Source organism: Dysidea avara, chromosome 12 (genome assembly GCF_963678975.1).
Source record: "Dysidea avara chromosome 12, odDysAvar1.4, whole genome shotgun sequence".
Classification (NCBI taxonomy): Eukaryota; Metazoa; Porifera; class Demospongiae; order Dictyoceratida; family Dysideidae; genus Dysidea; species Dysidea avara.
Window position 1 is genome coordinate 20,037,292 of NC_089283.1, and position 22,030 is coordinate 20,059,321.

Here is a 22,030-nt window from a genome sequence, read left to right on the forward strand (position 1 = left end):
CACACACGCACATACACACACATATTATAAGCACAAAAACACACATGCATATGCTCACATGCACACGCATTACACACACACACACACACACACACACACACACACACACACACGCACGCACGCACGCACGCATGCACTACACACAAACTCACTTCTAGGTGATATCCGGTCAATGTATGACAACAACTGACTCTTAGCTACACCAGGATCCCCCATCAAACAAATATTGATGTTTCCTGAAAACACATATGTTAAGTTCTGCAGGTGTGTTTTGTGAGTCTTTCTTGTTTTATATAATAGAATTATATTACAGCATTTCTACTTAGAGATGGGAATATTGTTTGGGACAGAACTATTAAATTTTTTAAAAAGTAGCTTTTTTTATTACACAGGAAGACCAGAATGTCTATCAAGTGTTCTATGTCACATAGTCTGACCTCTGATCTTCATGCCATGAGGTGATCGATCCACTCCACCAACAAGAAGTAGCAACAATGCCTTCTTTACATCTTCATGGTCATAAATCTCCGGAGCAAGGGAAGAAGACAGCTTCTCATAAAAGTCTTGTTCTGTATGCACACAGGAAAAATTGGACTGTTAGAATTGTATATAACATATAGTGTTAGTAAACTATTAGCAAATGGTACAAATGATGCATCGATCATACTACCATAAGTGTAGGTTAGAGACCTAGCACGAGCATCTTCGTGGATTTTAAAAACCAAAAAATTTAAAATGAGAAAATCCAAGGGTGTGGTCTCTAGATCTAACTGACTTGGGGTTATTGTGGGATTGGGTTATTTGTTGTTTTAATATCCACTTAGGTCCTTGGCAAAAGTCCTTCAATAAATGAGAAAACCGATGCATGTCTCTGGGCTTGTCCATTCATTATAACAAACATAGCTACAATGTTAAGGCTCTACCTTTCATAATCAAAATCATTTACCCATGCTTATAAAGTGAATGGAGTGGTTGAACTTGTGTTGGCTAGGGTGACCGGTTGTACACTGTGGGCTATTAACCTGCAATATGTGACTGGCTGAACAAAACCCGGCAGTTTTTGCTCATTCTTTGAATTCAATTTTATGGTTCTCTGTTATGTATCTATAGTAACAAAGCAGTGGACAACCAAAGTTTCAGCCTTTTATGAATAGTCTTGGAGTTATAACGCTAGATAGGTGGAACAGCAACAAATCAGCAATGATACAGCAAATAAATTGCAGGCACTTAGAAGACAGTCAATCTGCCCACTATGAACTGGCAAAGCCATCAAGGTATAGTGTTTTCATCCGTGTGGACAAAAGAAAAACAGAGAAACAATGACAGCAAACTTTTTTTTCTGCCACATCTTACATAACTTAAGTGTATTTTGCTGCACAAAGATGAAACAATTGTTTTCTATAACCATTTTAAAGATCCACTAGCAGGTCTCTTAAAGGGCCTCATTATCTTTCAAAGATCAAAGGATAATATGTATATCATTATCTAATAGCACAAAGACATACACAAAGCTTCATGTAAGGCACCTACTTTACTGCATGTGTCCAATTTGACTACGCAAAGACCTTACACAAAAAGGTTGTTGCATAAACTTCAAATAAAGAGAAGAAAAAAACATGTTCTTGCCTGGGATCGAACCAGGGGCCTTGAGTGCGTTAGACTCACGTGATAACCACTACACTACAAGAACACCACACCACTACAATGAACATTTTGGATTTAAAAACATGAACTGCCTAAATAGGGACTCTATGATGATACGTTTCACACTTTGGCTAACTAATCAACTCAGTAACTTATCTTATTCTATGTGGAACTGATCTTTGCAAAATTGTATTGTCCATTTGTGATCACTAAAAACTACCGGAATCAAGACACACGATAGTGTGTCGTGAGGCCCAAGAAGCCGGCGCGCCACACCGTGAGTATATTAACAGGAAGAAAGAAAACGCATTTTTCACACCTATGTAGCTCTGTGATCCCTTATCCGATTGGAACCAAATTTGCTAGAGACGTGCCGCCAAGTTAGGGGAGTCTACATACCAAATTTGAAGAAAATCGCTCCAGCCATTTCCGAGATACGAGCAAACAAAATTTCGTTTTAATTTCTTCATTTTTTTCTTCTTCATCTTCATTTCGCACACTTTGCAAAATTCGCCATAAAACACGAATGCGTGCTTGGATTGGGCTGAAATTTGGCACACTTAAAGGGCTCATTAAGGCGGATCTCCGTACCAAGTTTGGTAGGAATCCGATGAACATTCACGGAGTTATTACCGATTATTTGCGTAAAATAAGGTCGAAGGTCTGTCACGCCTACAGGGTAAACCCCTTGGAGGAATCAGTTGAAAATTGATATGTAGATGGAGCAACCATCGTAGGAGTGCCTTTTTGTGGTTTTAAAAGAATCGGGATAAAGACCATGGAGATATGACACAAAACCCAACCTGTGTCAAAATTACGCGATCGATTTTTATGAATAAAAAACTATTAGTTTTCGTGTCTACCAGACAAACCGCTTAGAGTAACGAGCTGAAAATCAGTATGTAGCTGGAATAATCATCATAGACAGTTCTTGCAGTAGTACAGAAGAATCGGATAACAAATTACTGAGTTATGATTCGAAAGGAAACTACGTGCAGCAAATGCGAGATCGAGATACTCTAATAGAACAGTCACCCTAATAAAGCATTCAGCTGCATGTATAATTTACACAGTTATATTACATTGCAAGTTATTCTGTAGGGAATTCAGCCACAAACAAGTCACCCTGTAGTCAGATCAGCTAGAAGAAGGTACCTAATAGAGAGTTCAGCTACAAAGAAGCCATCATGTAGAGAGATCAGCTCAAATAAATCACCCTGTAGAGAATTCAGCTACAAACACATTGCCCTGTAGAGAGATCAGCTAGAAGAAGTTACCTTGTAGAGAGTTCAGTTACAAAGAAACAATCATGCAAAGAGCTTAGCTGCAAACAAATCACCCAGTAGAAAGTTCCGCTATGAACAGATCACACTATAGACAGTTCAGTTAGAAACAAGTCATCCTGTAGAGAGATCAGCTAGAAGAAGTCACATTGTAGAGAGTTCAGTTACAAAGAAACAATCATGCAAAGAGTTTAGCTGCAAACAAATCACCCAGTAGAAAGTTCCACTATGAACAGATCACACTGTAGAGAGTTCAGTTAGAAACAAGTCATCCTGTAGAGAGATCAGCTAGAAGAAGTTACCTTGTAGAGAGTTCAGTTACAAAGAAACAATCATGCAAAGAGTTTAGCTGCAAACAAATCACCCAGTAGAAAGTTCCGCTATGAACAGATAACACTGTAGAGAGTTCAGTTAGAAACAAGTCATCCTGTAGATAGATCAGCTAGAAGAAGTCACTTTGTAGAGAGTTCAGCTACAAAGAAACCACCATGTAAGAGAGTTCAGATGCAAACAAATCACCTATAGAGAGTTCAGCTAGGAACAAGTCACCCTGTACAGAGATCAGCTAGAAACAAGTCATCCTGTAGAGAGTTCAGCTAGAAGAAGTTACATTGTAGAGAGTTCAGCTACAAAGAAACTACCATGTAGAGAGTTCAGCTGCAAACAAATCGCCCTGTAGAGAATTCAGCTACAAACAAATCACCCTGTAGAAAGATCAGCTTACCTTGTAGAGAGTTCAGCTACAAACAAATCACCCTGTAGAGAGTTCAGCTAGAAACAAGTCACCCTGTAGAGAGATCAGCTAGAAGAAGTTACATTGTAGAGAGTTCAGCTACAAAGAAACTACCATGTAGAGAGTTCAGCTACAAACAAGTCACCCTGTAGAGAGTTCAGCTAGAAGAAGTTACATTCTAGAGAGTTCAGCTACAAAGAAACTACCATGTAGAGAGTTCAGCTGCAAACAAATTGCCCTGTAGAGAATTCAGCTACAAACAAATCACCCTGTAGAAAGATCAGCTTGAAGAAGTTACCTTGTAGAGAGTTCAGCTACAAACAAATCACCCTGTAGAGAGTTCAGCTACAAACAAGTCATCCGGTAGAGAGATCAGCTAGAAGGATCACCTTGCAGAGAGGTCAGCTACAAAGAAATCACCCTGCTTCATCTTTTCTTCTTCCTGTAGTAAAGAAAAAATGACAGGTTAAAAAGCCCTAAAGCCGGCCATAGGCCAGCTTTGGGGTATACAAATACAAAAAGAAGTGAAATCTAATCCAAAACAGCCAAGCTGTAAAAAAAAGAGTGCGGCCCTGAGAAAGGCTATGGTGAAAAAAGATGTGAAATCCAAAGTGGCGGCCAAGAAATGGCTGTGATGGTAGGTTAATGGTAAAAATTTTAATAACAACAATTCAGGTGAATTTGGTGCCGCTTGGTCTTGGCACAAAATTTACTTGAATTGTCGTTATTAAAATTTTTACCATGAACCTACCATCACAGCCATTTCTTGGCCGCCACCTTGGATTTCACATCTTTTTTCACCATAGCCTTTCTCAGGGCCGCACTCTTTTTTTTTACAGCTTGGCTGTTTTGGATTAGATATTGTATACCAGATAGCATCACCTGGTCAATATTTTACTTCCTTTTCAACTGGACATGAGATAAAATCAACGCTGACACTTCGTGTCATATTTGAATCAGTAAGTTTGTTGAAATAATGTCTGCCTGGGAAGGTATGCATAAAGCAGACAAGGTGGTCTGCTCTAGCATTTTAGTGAAAACACAAAGTACTTGCAGTGTTCGGATGAAGTTAAAAAGTTTTGATATTTTGCAACATATTTTATGTCTCTTGCGCTTTGGTACAGTACCTATGTAATACTATACATAAAACAAAAAAGAAACAAAAAATTGTTCCTGCCTGGAATTGAACCAGGGACCTTGAGTGTGTTATACTCATGTGATAACCACTACACTACAGGAACACCACAGCATACCAAGTCAATAGTTAATGCTCTAATTTCCAAGAGGCTTATAAACTACTTAAGATGGAGAAAGCAAGCACAATTGGAGAATTTCTCAAGATGTTGGGTTGACTGTAAAAATGGTTTCAACAACTGATTTCTGGTATCTTTTCCCTTGATGGTGTTATGATGCCAAAATAAAACCATTGTGATCCTCACGTGTTGCTGAGTCTATTAATATACAATGGAGCATGTGATCACGCAATGGTAGGGTGCAACATTGAAAACGGTGCTGGAACTTAGTGTCCATGGTTCGTCACTTCATATTAAAAGTACTCTTTAGTGTTGTGTAAACTGTTCACATATTATTGTGGTGCATTAAACAAGCTTTCAGAGAAGGGTAGTGCTTGGCTTTACTATGCATCATTATACTCAAAATTAATTTGGTTTTTAGCACCCAAATCCTAAATATCGGCTTACAGAATTCGAAGAGTTAATACAGGATCAAGGACGCTTTGAGGTGGGTTCGAAGGTTTATTTACCGTTATGTAGCATTTGATGTTGTTTTTGCATAGCTAATTGTGGTAAATGGACAATTCAATGCAAGTTCCTCCCAGTCCATTTTCCAATCCATTTTGTACTTTAGTCACATCCATTTTACTTCAACTACATAGGCTGGTGAGTTAGCTCACTGACCATCACAGGGTCAGAGAGCTGAGTCTGGTTACTGAGACTTCAGTGGATTATTCTGAAAGTGTTAAATAGTTAGTTTACACTGGTTCCTTATTTCAAACCACCTTGAACCAAAACAATTTCTGTAAACCGAAAACTTATCAAGCTTCACTAACATGAACCAGCTAGGGAAGGGGGTTTAGAAAACCTGGACCGGACTGGACCAGGTCAATTCCTCAAGTAGGCCAATTCACACAATAGTTATAACATGCAATAACTAGCTATAACATACACTCTTCACCTTGTAGCCACTCTGCCAAGAACAAAATTAGCTAGCTAGCTACGATGGCTCAGACTGCAACAATGATTGCGCACGAAACTTCATCTACAACTACTACATTTCACTACACAATCGCTACAAGCCTACAAGCTCTTTCTGCTGTACTCTAATGTTACACACATGAGTAACCACCCAAACTTATTAGAATCGTGATATACAAAGTGAAAGGAATGGTTTGAGGTCATGCCACATTGTAGCTCATTGGCTAACAAGGCCGGCTGCTGTCAGTAGATTTGTTTATTTTATAACCTTGTCTATAGTACCAAGAGTTAATAATAATAGAGAGAGAGAGAGAGAGAGAGAGAGAGAGAGAGTATCCAATGCTCAATAGCCCTGTATTAAATAAGCGCGTAGGGCAACCCTGGCATCACTGTACTTTTACGTATTTTCTCAATGTGTTAATGTGAAAATATTTTTTAGCTGACTGCACGGATCCGATGTTTACTTTATTGATACTATACAAGCCATACTTGTGGCACATGTCCACTCCAGTAAGCGTATCCAATAGCCTCTTGAGTAGTGACGAGAGAAGTGAAAGGCCGTCTGGAGAAGAGCGAAGAGAAAAGTTATCGGCGTGTCCATGAAGATTGCTGGGAGCTCTACTTTCAACCAACATCATCAGTAGAAGCATCTCAATAAATGCCTGTCGTGATGTGGAGGAAGAAATACCTGTCCAAAAATCGAGCACGCCTTCAATTGAAATGAGTGTGTGCTGTCGAAGAAGCGAAGTTCATCCAAAGTTTCAGATCTTCGTTGGATACACGCTTGACTACAACAAACAGATACTGATTGTTACCAAGCAAGACATGCATAGTCGTCAAGACTTGATATCAATTCTGTGTATCAATAACTTGCGGCTTACTCTTTGATTTTGTTAACACGTCTGGCCAAGAAGCCATTCATTTTATGTACTTATTTTACACATACCTATTGAGTGTTGGATAATCTCCCTCCGTACTTAACTCTTGATGGTACTAAAAGTGGCAATTTTGCTCACAACTTTGCTTCTCATTCACCAGCATTTTTAATGACTGATTTAAGTGCAGGGCATTATATTGGCAAAAGCATATTTATAATCAAGTTTATTGTTTTGGGATGCTATGCTGTAAGCAACAGTTCATAATTTAGGTACTCTTGCTGTAAGCTATACCAGTAATCCATGTTTTATGCTTATATGAGCCGAGTCCTTTTTAAGATGTGTTTTGTGTCCACATTTTGGTTATGTCCGAAGTGAAGATTATTTTATTAAATTTTGTGCTCGTGTTTTTGTACACTTTGAGTCACTATAGTATCCTTGAAATAAAAACATCAAATCTAGTTTGCTTTCTGTGACATGGCATTACTCTCCCATACACTAACTGCTGTGTTATTTTCTATAATGACTGGTGGTTGTGTGATGTAGAGGTGTACCGATAATCGGATCGGCTACAATATCGGCCACCGATATGGCATTTTTTACCAATATCCGTATCGGTACAGAACAGCAGGAGGACCGATATCGCTACCGATATTTATACAGTAACAATGGTTTGTACATAAACGGATTGTGCATTGGTTTTCTACGTTATTCATGTAGTTCATTAGTGCCAGTGGCTTATTGTTCAGTCTGCAACAAGCGCTACGCTACGAGAAGCCATATAAATGCACACGATTCTAGTGTTCAGTCTTTACAAATGAAGCAGTTATAGAGTACCTTTGTAATAAAAGAAAGGTCACAGGATAACCAAGGAAACTTGCTGTATCAGCTTCCTCACAAGCCATTAGAATGCGGAGTAATGCAGAAATATCCGTTTTAGGCTTCATGGGAGTATACATAAAAATATTTGTGGGTGCCTAATTGTCTGGATTGCACAACAGAAACTCAAGCTGTATACCACCACAGGTACAGTATAGCAATGAATACATGCACATGTTGTACATAGGGTAGGTAATTGTACATTTTCGTGTACTTAAAAAATATCGGATCGACTATCGGTTATCGGCTTCTTTGGTTGCATCAATATCGGATATCGGTACATGCCAAAAACCCACATCGGTACACCTCTAGTGTAATGCACTGATGTAATGTAGTTGTAAAAACTAAAACCCACAATCACTTTGTGAATGTACTACTATATAAGTGAGTGAAACTTTACTAGCAGTTGCAGCTTTTGGTGAATTATTGGATTGATTCAGAATTTTTGGCAGGCACCAATGAGCCTTGATTACACAATACAAAGGATAATTCAAACTAGTCCCATGGTAGTGAGTGTTTTGTGACTCCTTTAATGTGCCCACACTGTGTTACTTTATTGAACTATCTGTAATGTACATTGAGGAGGAGTATTGTGTCAAGTTGTAAAAAATAGCTCCAATCTGACATTTTCTATTTGGTACCTAGACTAGAACTTGTGGTAATTGATTCTCAAAAGTTGAAAAGTCACATTGTGGAGCCAATAAATTTTCATTGTTGCTGCAATCATTACTGAGAACTTTTGTATCTATCACAAGAGGACACACTTCACCAGTTGCACTTACTATTTGCGGTGCTCCTGTTCAAGGAATGTGCACGTGCATGACAAAAATGCATGTGTCTATATCCGTGTTTTAATAAGCCATTGTGAGGTGACAACAGTTCAGCAGGTGGAGTCAGAGTAATAGATGGCCAATCACATGTTACTAATATCTAATCCAAAACAGCCAAGCTGTAAAAAAAGAGTGTGGCCCTCAAAAAGGCTATGGTGAAGAGAAGATGTGAAATCCAAGGTGGCGGCCAAAAAATGGCTGTGATGGTAGGTTAATGGTAAAAATTTTAATAACGACGATTCAGGTGAATTTTGCACAAGTGGCACAATAATTTACCTGAATTGTTATTAAAATTTTTACCATTAACCTACCATCACAGCCATTTCTTGGCCGCCACCTTGGATTTCACATCTTTTTTCACCATAGCCTTTTTGAGGGCCGCACTCTTTTTTTTACAGCTGGGCTGTTTTGGATTGGATTTCACTTCTTTTTGTATTTGTATACCCCAAAGCTGGCCTATGGCCAGCTTTGGGGTTTTTGTAACCTATCTTTTTTTCTTTTCCACAGGAAGAAGAAAAGATGAAGCAGATGAATACTTTAAATATTTCTGACTTTATCAATAAATGTACAAATTATATATATAATACATATATTTATTACAGAACTCTACATGGTGGTTTCTTTGTAACTGAACACTCTACAAGGTGAGTCCTTCTAGCTGATCTCTCTACAGAGTGAATTGTTTGTAGCTGAACTATCTACAAGGTAACTTCTTCTAGCTGATATCTCTACAGGGTCACTAGTTAGTAGCTGAACTCTCCACAAGGTGACTTCTTCTAGCTGACCTTTCTACAGGATGATTTGTTAGCAGCTGAACTCTCTACATGATGGTTTCTTTGTAGCTGAACTCTCTACAAGGTAACTTCTTCTAGCTGATGTCTCTACAGGGTCACCTGTTTGTAGAAATTCTTTGTAGCTGAACTCTCTACAAAGTAACTTCTTCTAGCTGATCTCTGTACAGGGTGAATTGTTTGTAGCTGAACTCTTTACAAGGTAACTACTTCTAGCTAAACTCTCTACAAGGTGAATTGTTTGTAGCTGAACTCTCTACAAAGTAACTTCTTCTAACTGATCTCTCTAAAGGGTGAATTGCTTGTAGCTGAACTCTCTACAAGGTGATTTGTTTGTAGCTGATCTCTAAACAGGTTACTTGTTTCTAGCTGATCTCTTGAATTCTCTTCAGGTTGACTGCTCTATTAGGATTGACTGCATCTCGATCTTGCACTTGCTACACCAAGTTGGATTTCGTGTTATAACTCCATGGCTTTAAGTCTGATTCTTCTACACCATTGAAGAGCCTTTCTAAGATGATTACTCCATCTGTACAGCGATTTTCAAAGCATTACTCCAAGCGGTTTATCTGGTAGGCGTGGCAAGTAATCGTTTTTTATTAGCTAATCTTGATTGCATAATTGTTACACACTGTTGGATTTTTTGTTTAATTTTCCTCGTTTTTAGCTCGATTTCTTTCAAGCTACAAAAGGTTTGAGGTTCAATAGTTAACCTATTCACCCACCAATTTTCAGCTTCTTCCCGTAAGCGGTTTACTCTGTAGGTGTGACAACATATTGGTGTTATTTTTCGTGAATAATCACTCATAACTCTCTGCCTGTTTATTGTATTCTAGCCAAAATTGGTACCAAGATGTGCCTTTATACCCCCCTTCTGTGTGCCAAATCTCAAGGCAATCGGATATGGCATTTGTGTTTTATAACAGTTTTTACAAGTGTGCGAAAAAAGAAAGACAAATAAGAAGAAAAAAAAACGAAGAAACTAAGCCAATTGTTGAAGTCGCATATCTCGGGAACGCTGGAAGCGATTTCGCTCAAATTTGGAATGTGGAGTGCTGAAGTTGGAGGAAGTGTCCACAGCAAAAATTGTCTTGTTTCATCAAGGCAGCACAGAGCTACGGAGGTGCGAAAATTGCGTTTTCGTTCTTCCTGTCAATATACTCACGGGTGTTGCGCGCCGACTTCTTGGGCCGCACGACATACCGTGTGTCTTGATACCAGATGAATTAAACACTGCAAGAGAAGAAGAAATGATCTGTAAGTGGTAATTATAGCAGGTAGTACACAACGCGATGTGTTTATTGCCATATTTTGCATATTTTGAGACCCTTTATAAGGGATTCAACTGTGAAATCATTTGCTATATTTGTAGTTAACTAATAATACTGTAGGCTGTAATCACAATGCCTTAGAATGGATCTCTCCCCTGGTGGGCTTTTGTACCTTATAGTTGGAAACACAGCAGTTAGCATATTTTCTGTAACTACACCTGCAAGTGTGGGTATGTATCTGAGAGAAAAATAAAAGTAGTTGACCACATGATACTGTCTCTGACACTGATAACCACCCTAGTAACATGTTGCATATACAGGGTACATGGTGTAATGACCTAAGTAAGGTGGAGCATTTTTGAAGTGCTTGGGTGCACCTGTATATTGTTGCTCTGCTCCGGCTCTATAAATACAGTGTTAAAATTGCACACCTTGTGATAAGTCTAAATATCAAACATACCATATTGTTTAAATAGGGATCCCCAAAAATGATGAGAGCCACCTAAAATGCTGCCTTAAAAATCATAGAAACATTTTACATGACGAAAATCACTTTAATGGAATAGTATTAATCCATACTAGGTGTACCCGCGCAAAATGCACGTGATACTAAGACAATAATTATGTGCACATCATCACATACCAGCAAAGACATGATTACGCATAGCTACTAATGTGCACACATAATTTCTTCTATTGTGTGTACATCAACAAAGAGTGACTGATGTTATAGTTTATGCAATGTAGGTTGGCCTTGTGCACTGGAATTTCTGCACATCTGTGCAGTACTCATGCAGATGGTTTATAAAGATGCATGTGCACACAGTCCTCATGAAGGTGGCATATCAAGATGTGTCCCATTTACCATGCACATACACAAAAGAGATTAGCTTTTGAGTGGCAGACAAATGCCACAATTGGAATGTACTCCACTTCATTTGGATAATGAACTAACATAAAGTGCCTGAGTGTGGTATGAGGATCAATAGTTGGTGCATCACCACAATGACCAATTCAACTTGCATTTTACATACAGTAGTTTATATTAAGTTAGATTGTGTTGTTAGAGTAACTGAATTGGAGTTCCATTTCTACATCCTAGTCATAATATTGTTGTGTTGTTTACATATTACATGATAAAGTGTGTATGCAGTGCAGTATTGAGTATGGGTATTCAAGTTAATCGGCTGTACTGAGCAAGAAGGTCAACACAACGTGTGCATTTGGATAGAGAAGAGTTGCTTATTATAGTTGCTCGATATCAGCATAGCCCAGGTGAGTAGAGCGGTTGCCTAATCAGAGGTAGTGTGTGTTCTATTAGGGTACACTGTAAAAATGATTTTGTCATTTTAACAAATTGTTTGTTGCATTGCGATGGATGTTCTATTACGGTAGTTAAACTAATAGAACTTCTGGAAGTTTCAGCTGTCCCTGTAGAGTTAACCAAGGAGTGAAAATGTGTCTTCCTACACATTGAAGACTGCAATAGCAACTTCTTGATCTTGTCCATGATTCGTCGCCTGGTAAGGCAGATGTATGTTCTATTAGAGTAGTTGAAATGTAATTTTCCGTTCAGTTCCTCACTCACAATAAAGCCATCCTACAGGGTGCAGAGTGTCTTTTAGGCGAGTCTTCCTTGTGTAGTCTGTTAGGCAGCCTGATTGGAGTGATCATTGCTCTCGAAACTTGTCACACCCACTACGAAACTCTCCTTTTTTGACTGTTTCCTTCTCCCTTGCAGCGGTGTTGCTGGTAATCCTCTGTTTTCGTGTCACAACAGCTATACTTTGTCTATAGTGCACAGTGGTGTAGGTCTCAGGACGTCTATCCTTGTAGTGGACAGTGCAGCAGAGTACACAGTGTGTATTGCAGGCGAATCTGTAGTCTCTGTCAAGTAGCCTGATAGGAATGGAATGATCATCGCTTGTGATTTCATAAACTTTGTAATGTCTTTTGAGGTCCTTATAGAGACCTTTGCAAAAATTATGGAAAACAATCCACAGAACAATTTACAAGTTAAGAACAATCCTAATGTTTATGGTTTGATAATCTCTTATATACCCTCACACGTGATTTGATTGTGGGTTTTAGTTTATTCTGCAGTTTATTTAATTGTGGGTTTTAGTTTACTGTGCAAGTTTTACTTTATTCCATTCATGCTAGTTAAAGCACCACTGCGACTGCAATATGGAAACAATGCACGAGGGCGTGGTCTCACACTGTATTAGTCTCTTGCCCATGCATTTGGTGCTATTTTTCTATATTGCACAAGCGTGTTGGTGCTTTAACTAGATTAAAGCACTTTCCAGTCTTCTTTGTTTGTAGCATTTGTTTTGTAGACTCAAACCGCTTTAGTTTTCAGCCATCAGACAATTGGTGAGTGTCTATACAGTACAAGTTTGGTCATAAAACAAACAAACAAACAGTATCGTTTTGGCTACTTCTGGTGACTAAAATGTTACACACATGTTTCCATACATGATACTGTATTTTATTTTCCTTTCAGTGCTGTAGGGAATATTCATGTTCACCCATACAAGTACTTTAAGACATTTTACAGTATGATATATGTGACTAACTACAATTAATAAGAAGACAGTCATTAAACTAGGCACGCACCTACAACTGGTTACAAGACAGCATGGACACATGTCTGGTTTTATAAATTGTTTGCTAAACAACAAGTGTGTCTGCCTACACAAACCTTTGTTAATTAAAAGCAGCCAGTATGTATGCTGTATAGACCATGTATAAACAGGTAAATTAAGAAACTGAACATCGCTTAAAGGTTGAAAGGGGTGTGTCTCTTGCATGTGTCTGAAGTGAAGAAGAGGTTCAAGGCTTTGTTCATGGAATCTTTTGTAAGGAAAAACCATAAACAAACTATATAACAGTTAAGTGTTGTTTGTAATTCAAAGCTATTTGTTCGAGGTACTGTAGTGTCCTGTATGACAAAACAATTACAACTAAACCAATTGAGAGCAGGGCCGGCCTTAGAGATTCTGGGGGCCTAGGAAAAGTAAACTGGGTGAGGAAGTGGTACTTAACCACTCATGCCTACACAAAAACGTTTAACCCATATATGTGACTGGTTTTGGAAAACAATCCAAATTGCACATTAGAAGTTTTGATTTAAAGAATTCAAGCCAGTATGACTCGTCAAGGATAGCAAGCACGCGTATGAAATTTACACAAAAGATGCATCAATCTATTACCTTTCAGACCACTTCCAGTACATGCTGATGCTTGTAGGGTTTCCCACTGAAAATCTGAGAAGTTGGATGAGCGTAGTAGTATCACGAGTGCTCACAAAGGGAAGGAGGGTGGGGATGGTGGGGTGGGCAAGAGATGGACTTCAAAATGGAGGCAGACCATGATTGGAATCCAGACAAGAGATTATGGGGCTGTGCTGGCTTCTCAGTGGCTGATATATAGCAAAATCAGCAGGAAAATGTCTGGTGATGCCTGATTTTGTGATTGCTCCATCTGGCAGCCTCGACTAAGAACATTATAAATATTACTGGAATCCATCCAACAGATCTCAAACTATACATCCCGGGTCAGCACAAAGGTAGCCAACATGGTTGCCATAGCCACTCTAGTACCTGTACAAAGTATTCGTGATTATTTTAGTGCACCACTGTGCGTCCCAGAAAATCAGGGCATGCATCCAACTCAGCGTTGAAACCGGGTCACTACTGCTGACCCGGATGACCCACCGGATTTGACCCAGATTAATTAAAGCGGAGGCGTGTGATAAGAGCTATGTTTCGGGTAGTCTCGAGCGAGCATTTTGAGTGTTCAATTCATGTTGAGTAAACAAGTAGTTATGTGATAACTAAGCTGGTAAGTTTATAATTTAAAATCAGTCAGTGGGTTTGGTTCCACGTAGCTACTGTGAGTTTACAGACAGCAATTGGGTGTGGCTTTGTGCATACCTGGTATTACAATTTCCCGATCTGCTGAAGTGGGTGTGGTTCACAAAGTACTTATCCTGCTGTAAGACTAGACTATATACAACTCATACAATAATTGATTAGTAGGCGTGGCTCCACGTAAACTAACAGACAGCAACGGACACAGTTTCGTGTTACAGACTGCACTTACTAATAAATGGGCGTGGCCGAGTGTATATTTATAATGCGATAAGTGGGTGTGGCTCATGAAAGAGCTACGCAATTAGCGTTTATAAGTTTCCATGTCGTCAAACAAACAATTTCGTTTCGCAAGTGATCCAATCCGGGTCAGACCTGGATAATTTGTAAACCGGGTCAGTCCCGGATGACCCTGGCATGGACACATGTATGGTTTACTAAATTGTTTGCTATACAACAAGTGTGTCTGCCTACACAAACCTTTGTTAATTAAAAGCAGTCAGTATGTATGCTGTATAGACGATGCACAAACAGGTAAATTAAGAAAATGAACATCTTTTAAAAGTTGTAAGAGGTGTGTTCCTCCCATGTGTTTGAGGTAAAGAACAGATTCAAGGCTTTGTTGATGGAATTTTTTGTAAGAAAACATTATATCAGTTAAGTGTTGTTTGTAGTTTAAAGCTGTTTGTTTGAGGTAGTGTCTTGTATGACAAAGCAATTATAACTAAACCAATTGAGAGACCGAACACACTCCCTAATTACTATCAATTACTGAAAACGAACTGGCCATTCTGCTTCATTTCCAATTAAGTTCCACAGTGTTTCAAATTAAGAACAATTTGAGAAGTCCCTCTGCAGTCAATCTGCTGAATATGGAATTTTGGGTGATTCTTGTACAATTAACATCAAAATTGTGTAATTCATATTTCACGATATTTATCATACAATATGGTAGGACTGTACAGTACCTATCATGAAAATCTGACCAAAAATAGCCACCTTCACTTTTCTTTACTGTATACCAACTTAGCTGGAATTGTAGAAACTAATACAACACGAGACCATATCCGCAGTCGCAGTGGTGCTTTAACTAGTATGAGTAAAACCTACACCACAAATTTCAGAGTAAACTAAAACCCACAATCAAAGAAAGTGTAGAATAAAAACTCACTATCAAAAAACTCCAGAATAAAGTAAAACCCATAATCAAATCTCACAGAGTATTAACCATTTTTGTTTTAAAAGCGTTATGAAAGTAAAACAAAAAAGTGTTCCTGCATGGAATTGAACCAGGGACTGTTAAACTCACATGATAACCACTACAGGGCCAGAGCCCATGGTTGGCCAATCCGGCATTGGCCGGACCACTTTTCAGCTACTTGAATTTGTAAAAGAATCAATATGCTCTAATAGAGCAGTCATCAAAATATACCCTAATAGAACAGTCACCGTGATACTCTAATAGAGCATTCAGTAAGACTATTACCACTGTTCTAATCATATGCATTGCTGTTCAAGCTATTACATCTCTGGTAATTGTCTTCAATCTAAATGGTTTCTGTATAGAACTACGTAAATATTTACTTCAAGAATTTTTTGTATCATGAAAATAAAATTAGTTTTGACATTGGTACAGTAGCACAAAATTACCATTGATGTTAACAAAAAGGAGAAAGAGAAAAATAGCCTACAGATGCCATTTCAGAACATCTATTTTCAAAAATTTCTCTGAGGGACCATGCCCCCAGACCCTCCTAGCTTGGCATGCTGTGCATGTGCCTGTGTGTACTTAGCACATGCAGTTGAGTATTACAAAGATATTATTAGATCAATAAAAAGTAGTGTGCATGACTGTACTATGACCTCCTTTGTAGTCTCTGATCATGGCTGCACCACTCAAAATTTCTGGGCTCCGGTCCTGCACTACACTACAGGAATAGCACATCACAACAAGCCAATATTTTATGCTTTAAACTTTGATGTGTAGTGTGTAAATGCTTGTGTACAGAAATCAAGCCCACTTGGGACCTTCTGGTATTTACTCTATAACAGGGGGAAGTCCCTTTACCTCTAATAACGTCTACTGTGACATGGACACTGATAATGGAGGATGGACCATCATACAACACAACACAAATAACTCTATGAATTGGATAACTTCTCAAGATCTTGGGTTGATTATGAAAATGGTTTTGGTGACCTGAGAGCTGATTTCTGGTGGCCTTAAGGCTATACATGCTATGACACAAACTGGCCAATGGGAGATGAGAACAGACTTCTGTTATGCCAATAACAAGATGTAGACGTACTTTCACTACTATCAGTGTCAGCTGCACCAGTGAAGAATATCCACTTAGTGGCTATAAAGGAATTGCCTCACGTGATCCTTACATTTATAGCGAAGTTCACTACACATGATAATGACAATGATAAATCTCATTTTACATGTGCCATAACAAGCAAGTGTGGATGGTGGTACTATGTTTGTGATGCTATTAATCCTAATGAATGCCTACCTATGGGCAAACAAGGAAAAACCTGTCATGGTTGACATAGCAATGCTAGTAGTATAACTGTTGGTAAAACAGCATACAAAAAACATTGTAGACAGAAATAACTACACTTTGTCTGTTGCGGTAGTACGTATGTATGTATGTATGTATATAATTTATGACTGGTGAGCAAATGGCAATTTTGCAGATCAATCTTAGTGCATAATGATTGTAAAAAAAAAAAAAGAGAGGGAAAAAAAGACTATTCCTACCTGGAATCGAACCAGGAACCTTGAGTGTGTGAGACTCATGTGATAACCACTACACCACAGGAACTACACATGCAATTTAAAGAGAAATTCAAGATATTTAAGTGGACAAGGCCATGAATAGTTACAGTGTAACTGAGTCTCATTGTCTAGTGTACATAAATACAAGGCACGTATCAAGAAACCAGGACACCTGACTCTGTAGTAACAAAATTTCAACATGGTCTCAAGGTGTCCCAAATGGTACCTGCACTAGCTGTATACACAATGTATAAAGTTTGCCACTTCTCATAAAGAACAATATGATGTAATGGTGTGTCTTGAAAGCATTTGATCAGTAACTTGTCCGACAGTAATTCCTTATATGTCACTAACCAACTGACATGTAATTGGTACAGTAAGTCAGATACAGTGGACACACCATACCAGTTTAGTACTACATGAGTGCACTACACTACTCACCATGTGATAAAGCAATAAGATCTTCCTCAGTTACCTCTTCACTGTCATCCTCACTATCTTCTGTCTTCTTCACCTGAACCATCCTCTGTAACATAGTAACAATGTGAAGGGTGGATCATTTGTATACATGCAGTGACTATTTGAATAATAGACAGATTAAAACTTTGTGTCCCATAATTTGGAAGTGACTTTATACTATATGCCTCTCACACTGCATGTACACTACACACATGCAAACACTTACATGAGCTTCCAAGTAGGTGCTTGACAATAGTCCTGATGTAAGAGCTCTAAACCCTTCCTTCACCATTGGCAGGTAATCTAACAACAGCTAAAGAACAAGAACTACACACAAGTTGCTATAGTAACACAATAAAGGATACACCAGTGACAGTCACATGATCTCCAGGACTATCCTGTCTTGTCGTCTCTCCACTACAGTAGATGGTCATGGAACATGGAATACTACCAACTGGCACCTGGTCATTCTAATGGGGTAGATTAAAAATATGTAGTGCTTGAAAAAATTGGTTAGGCATTCGACATTTTCTGACCAAATTTGGTGCTTGCTCTAGCATACTCCATTTTGGTTGGACACAAGGTCCAATCATAATAAACTCAGAAAATGTACCAGAACAAAGTGCATAATATATCTTGTGTACTCGTCTACTCGAGTTCCATTCTTCTCCTCTAAGTGGATTTTCTCCTATAATTTTTGCCCACCCCCCCCCCCCCCCAGGGGCGAAGGCTAAGGGGCCTGTAGCTTCCTTCTCGCTTCCTTTCCTTATTAACTAATTTTTAGCCATCATAACCCAAATTCTTCTGTGTTTAATCGAAAGCAGACCTACTTCAGGAGCTACACATTACTAGCAACGCAAATTATGTTTATGTAAGTATACCTATTGTTTAACACTACTCCAGAGTTCTTTTTCCTCAAGAATTCTTCAAGAAATGTTTCAATTGTGGGTTGCATCTCCATAGTTACAAAAGTTTTAATTGTGGGTTTCGTTTTATTCTCTGCTATGGCTATAATAGGAGATCTTAATCAAAGTGTGGTTCTATTTAACTTGTACTGTATCAGAGTGGATTCAAAATGTTAATTGGCTCTTTTGCTAACATCATACCATCTCTGCCATCACTAGCAAAGGTGTAGTCTTAGTAGTCAAAAGTGGCTATAACATAATTTTGAGCCACTGTAGTCTACTAAAGTTACAATCTGTACCAGGTACTTTCCCCATGATGGCTTTGCAGATGTAGCTAGTGATTGTCCGGCAAAGTAACTATCACAACAGCTATTTCAGAACCTTACAATTACTTTAACAAGAAGAATGCAATGCATACTGCAGCTACTAGTAGCTACATAAGTAGTCCATTCCATGGATCAGGCGCTTGTTAACAAGATGCTGCTATATATAGTTATGTTTTGGTGCTTAAGGCTACATAACAAAGTGTTTGATCTTTAAAGCGTCAACATCACTTTATTTCTGAGACAGATTAAATTAGAAGATGCAAAGAGGAGCTGATTCATTAACACTGTAATGTGTAATGTTTAACTACAGGAGAAAATATCATGTTGACATGAGAATCAGTCTTAAAAGCAAAATGACATTCAGTGTCTGAAAAACTGTTGAAAATGCTCTCAAATTCAATCATCAGAGAGCCTAATTTCCTGGGGGAATAACCCCAGTTGGCATGCTGTAGTGTGCTTGAAACACTAATGTATACCATAATTTGACTAGACACTAGATACTTGTTCATGAATTACCCATGTCCCCATCCAGCTTAGCCATCCCTTTGAAAAAATCCTAGTTAACCCCCCCCCCAAGCAGTATCTCCTAAATCTGCCTATGGTCACAGCCTCACAGGTTTAATTTATAAATATTCCATTGTTCTATATTCTTCCATTACTTTCTGGTTATCCTTGTATACTGACAAGCCATCTTGAAACAGTGTCAGCAGTGCTTAGATCTTCTCTTTCATGTTTCATAAATTTTTATTGACAGTATTATTTCTTGTGTGTGTGTGCATGTTATTTATCTGTGTTTTGTACTCTTCTCCACACAGGGCTCCACTGAAAATCAGTATTTGGGTACTGTGGACCTTCTGTTTTTAAAAATTACAATCGATTACAGCAGCAGCAGTTCAGCTACAAAACAAGTCACTTTGCTTGTAGAGATTTCAACTATGTTACTAGCCATCTTTGTAGTGTTCATCTACATTACAAGCAAGTGAAGCAACCCAGTAGAACTAAGTTAAGTTACCAGTCAAATCCATCCTGTAGACAACATAACAAGTCACCCTGTAGAGTTCAGCTACAAGCAAATCACTCTATTGAGAGTTCAGAAATGTTTCAAGTGATCTTGTCCTGTACAGAGTTCAGCTACTCGAGCTTGTATAGCATTTCAGCAACGTGACAAGCCATTGAGGAAAGTCCAGCTACATAACACTCTGTACAGGGTTGAATTACACAATCATGTCAGAAACTACATAGAACCTACACCCCGTACTCTTGTTCTGTTTACTTAAACTTTGATATAGTAAAAATAATTTGCATTTCTGGGTGTCTGGGGCTTATATCTAATCTACTCAGTGACAATAGACTCATATGTCACTCCAAGAGAGCCAACCATGAAGGAAAAACAACCAGGCCAAAAAGCCCTATTGGCAGGAACTCTCAGCAATAACCCCGGCAGTACAAACACACAAACAGGATGAAACGTGCTGCACAACATCTGAGACATGTAACTTATTTCACAGCCCAACAGCCACTTAACAAGATACATCATAAATAACAAGATATACATGTATGAAAATAATACATCAACACAACAATACACATTGAATAATACAGGTATAATATTTCATAACATATAGGATGATATACAAGTGTTCTGTGTATCACTAGGTCTATACGAAGGTTATCATGGTACTGGATAAGTTGATTTGCCAAACATTCAGTCGTTCACACTCACTCATACATTCCTCAAACTGATCGGGAGTGAAACCTTTAGCTAGGATATGCTGTCGAGCATCATCAAACCTAACCAGAAATAAAAGAAGACAAGAATGTAGTACAATAATGAAATCTCTTCTATGCCCCTTGCAGTACGAGAATAACAGTCAGCCATTGATCAGACCAATTTAAACACTTGAACAAAACCTATTCTGGTTAGACATATTTACATTTTCAATATGGAGTTAACAAAGTATGAAACTTGTTGCCTTCTAAAAATGGCTGACTGACCCTTTTCTAGCAGAGAACTTTGTGAACCAAAACTTTCTTTAAAATGTGGTGTCTAAGCTAAATTTTCCTGTACAACTACAAGTGTTTAGTGCTATAGTTCCTCTACTAAAATACCATACAAATTTCCCTCCATACTACACAAGTTATAGTGTGTTCTCACCTAAATTGATGCTATAACGCTAAAAGTGCAACCATGATCTAGCTGAAATATTACTACAAAGAATTTTTTATTTACTTTTGCCAAAGAAGAGACGTTATGGTTTTGGAATTCTACTGTAGTTGTATATTCTCTCTTGAAAAATTGGAATTTAAGACGATGGTTTTGTTTGTCATTTACAGGCTCGGCTGCGTATGGCAGATGTGGTAGAGAAGGAAGACATCAATGAAGCATTACATCTGATGGAGATGTCCAAACAGTCACTGTATGAAGATGATACTGGTTCTCAGTAAGACAACCTGTACATGTACTGTTCATTGTATAGAACTAGTGTATATACTGGAACCTGTTAATGTGCAGTGGCGGATACAGGGGGTTGCAATGGTTTCAGCTGAAACCTCCTCTGAAAATAGTGCGCGTACCCCTGTCAGTAAAGAATCATCAAAATATAAAAACATTTCACTACACATCTACTGCTACAAGCAAGATAGCAACATTTTTGTTCTGTGAGGCAACATGCTTTTTAGTTTTGACATTACTTAAGTATGCTTCAATTATGGTGTATGTGTGTCAATGCTGTTTAGATGTTTGACTAGAGAAAGACATTTCAGTTGAGCAATTAAAGATGATGGCGTAGGGAAGTCAATTCAGGAACACACACATACACACTACATGTGAGTGCACACACACATACACGCACGTACACACACACACACGCACACACACACAAACAGATTTGAAGCACTTTGTTATCTACATTACATACCAGTGTAGTCGATAATCTCAGCAAGGCTAGTAGTGTTCTAGCTGAAGTGAATGTTTGGTTAGTTTGTGTCCTAGCATCTCTCCTCATCTTTACATAAGCTCCCACAATGTAGTCTGTGAGACCCTCCGGTATAACTGGCTATTTCCTCTTGCACTCTGCAATGTATTGGCTAAGAGGAAATAAAATAATTATAACAACTAAAGCATTCACTCTGTGGTAATGAATATTAATTTAAATGGATTGTGC

The 22,030-nt window shown here is 38.4% G+C and overlaps 1 protein-coding gene and 3 non-coding genes across 4 annotated transcripts in view; all 4 read right to left on the minus strand.

The window, feature by feature from the left end:
* LOC136240100 (DNA replication licensing factor mcm7-like) overlaps positions 1-22,030 on the minus strand; it is a 99,164-nt gene that overhangs the window by 58,145 nt on the left and 18,989 nt on the right. Inside the window, exons 5-6 of the mRNA XM_066030948.1 lie at positions 438-569; positions 153-236 (exon numbers count right to left, since the gene is read on the minus strand). Coding sequence (XP_065887020.1) covers positions 153-236; positions 438-569 — 216 coding nt within the window. The remainder of the gene's footprint in view (positions 1-152; positions 237-437; positions 570-22,030) is intronic.
* Positions 1,618-1,690, minus strand: Trnav-aac (transfer RNA valine (anticodon AAC)). Its single transcript has one exon. It is a non-coding gene; the product is annotated as a tRNA-Val (tRNA).
* Trnav-aac (transfer RNA valine (anticodon AAC)) lies at positions 4,829-4,901 on the minus strand. Its single transcript has one exon. It is a non-coding gene; the product is annotated as a tRNA-Val (tRNA).
* On the minus strand, positions 17,150-17,222 carry Trnav-cac (transfer RNA valine (anticodon CAC)). The gene has a single exon. It is a non-coding gene; the product is annotated as a tRNA-Val (tRNA).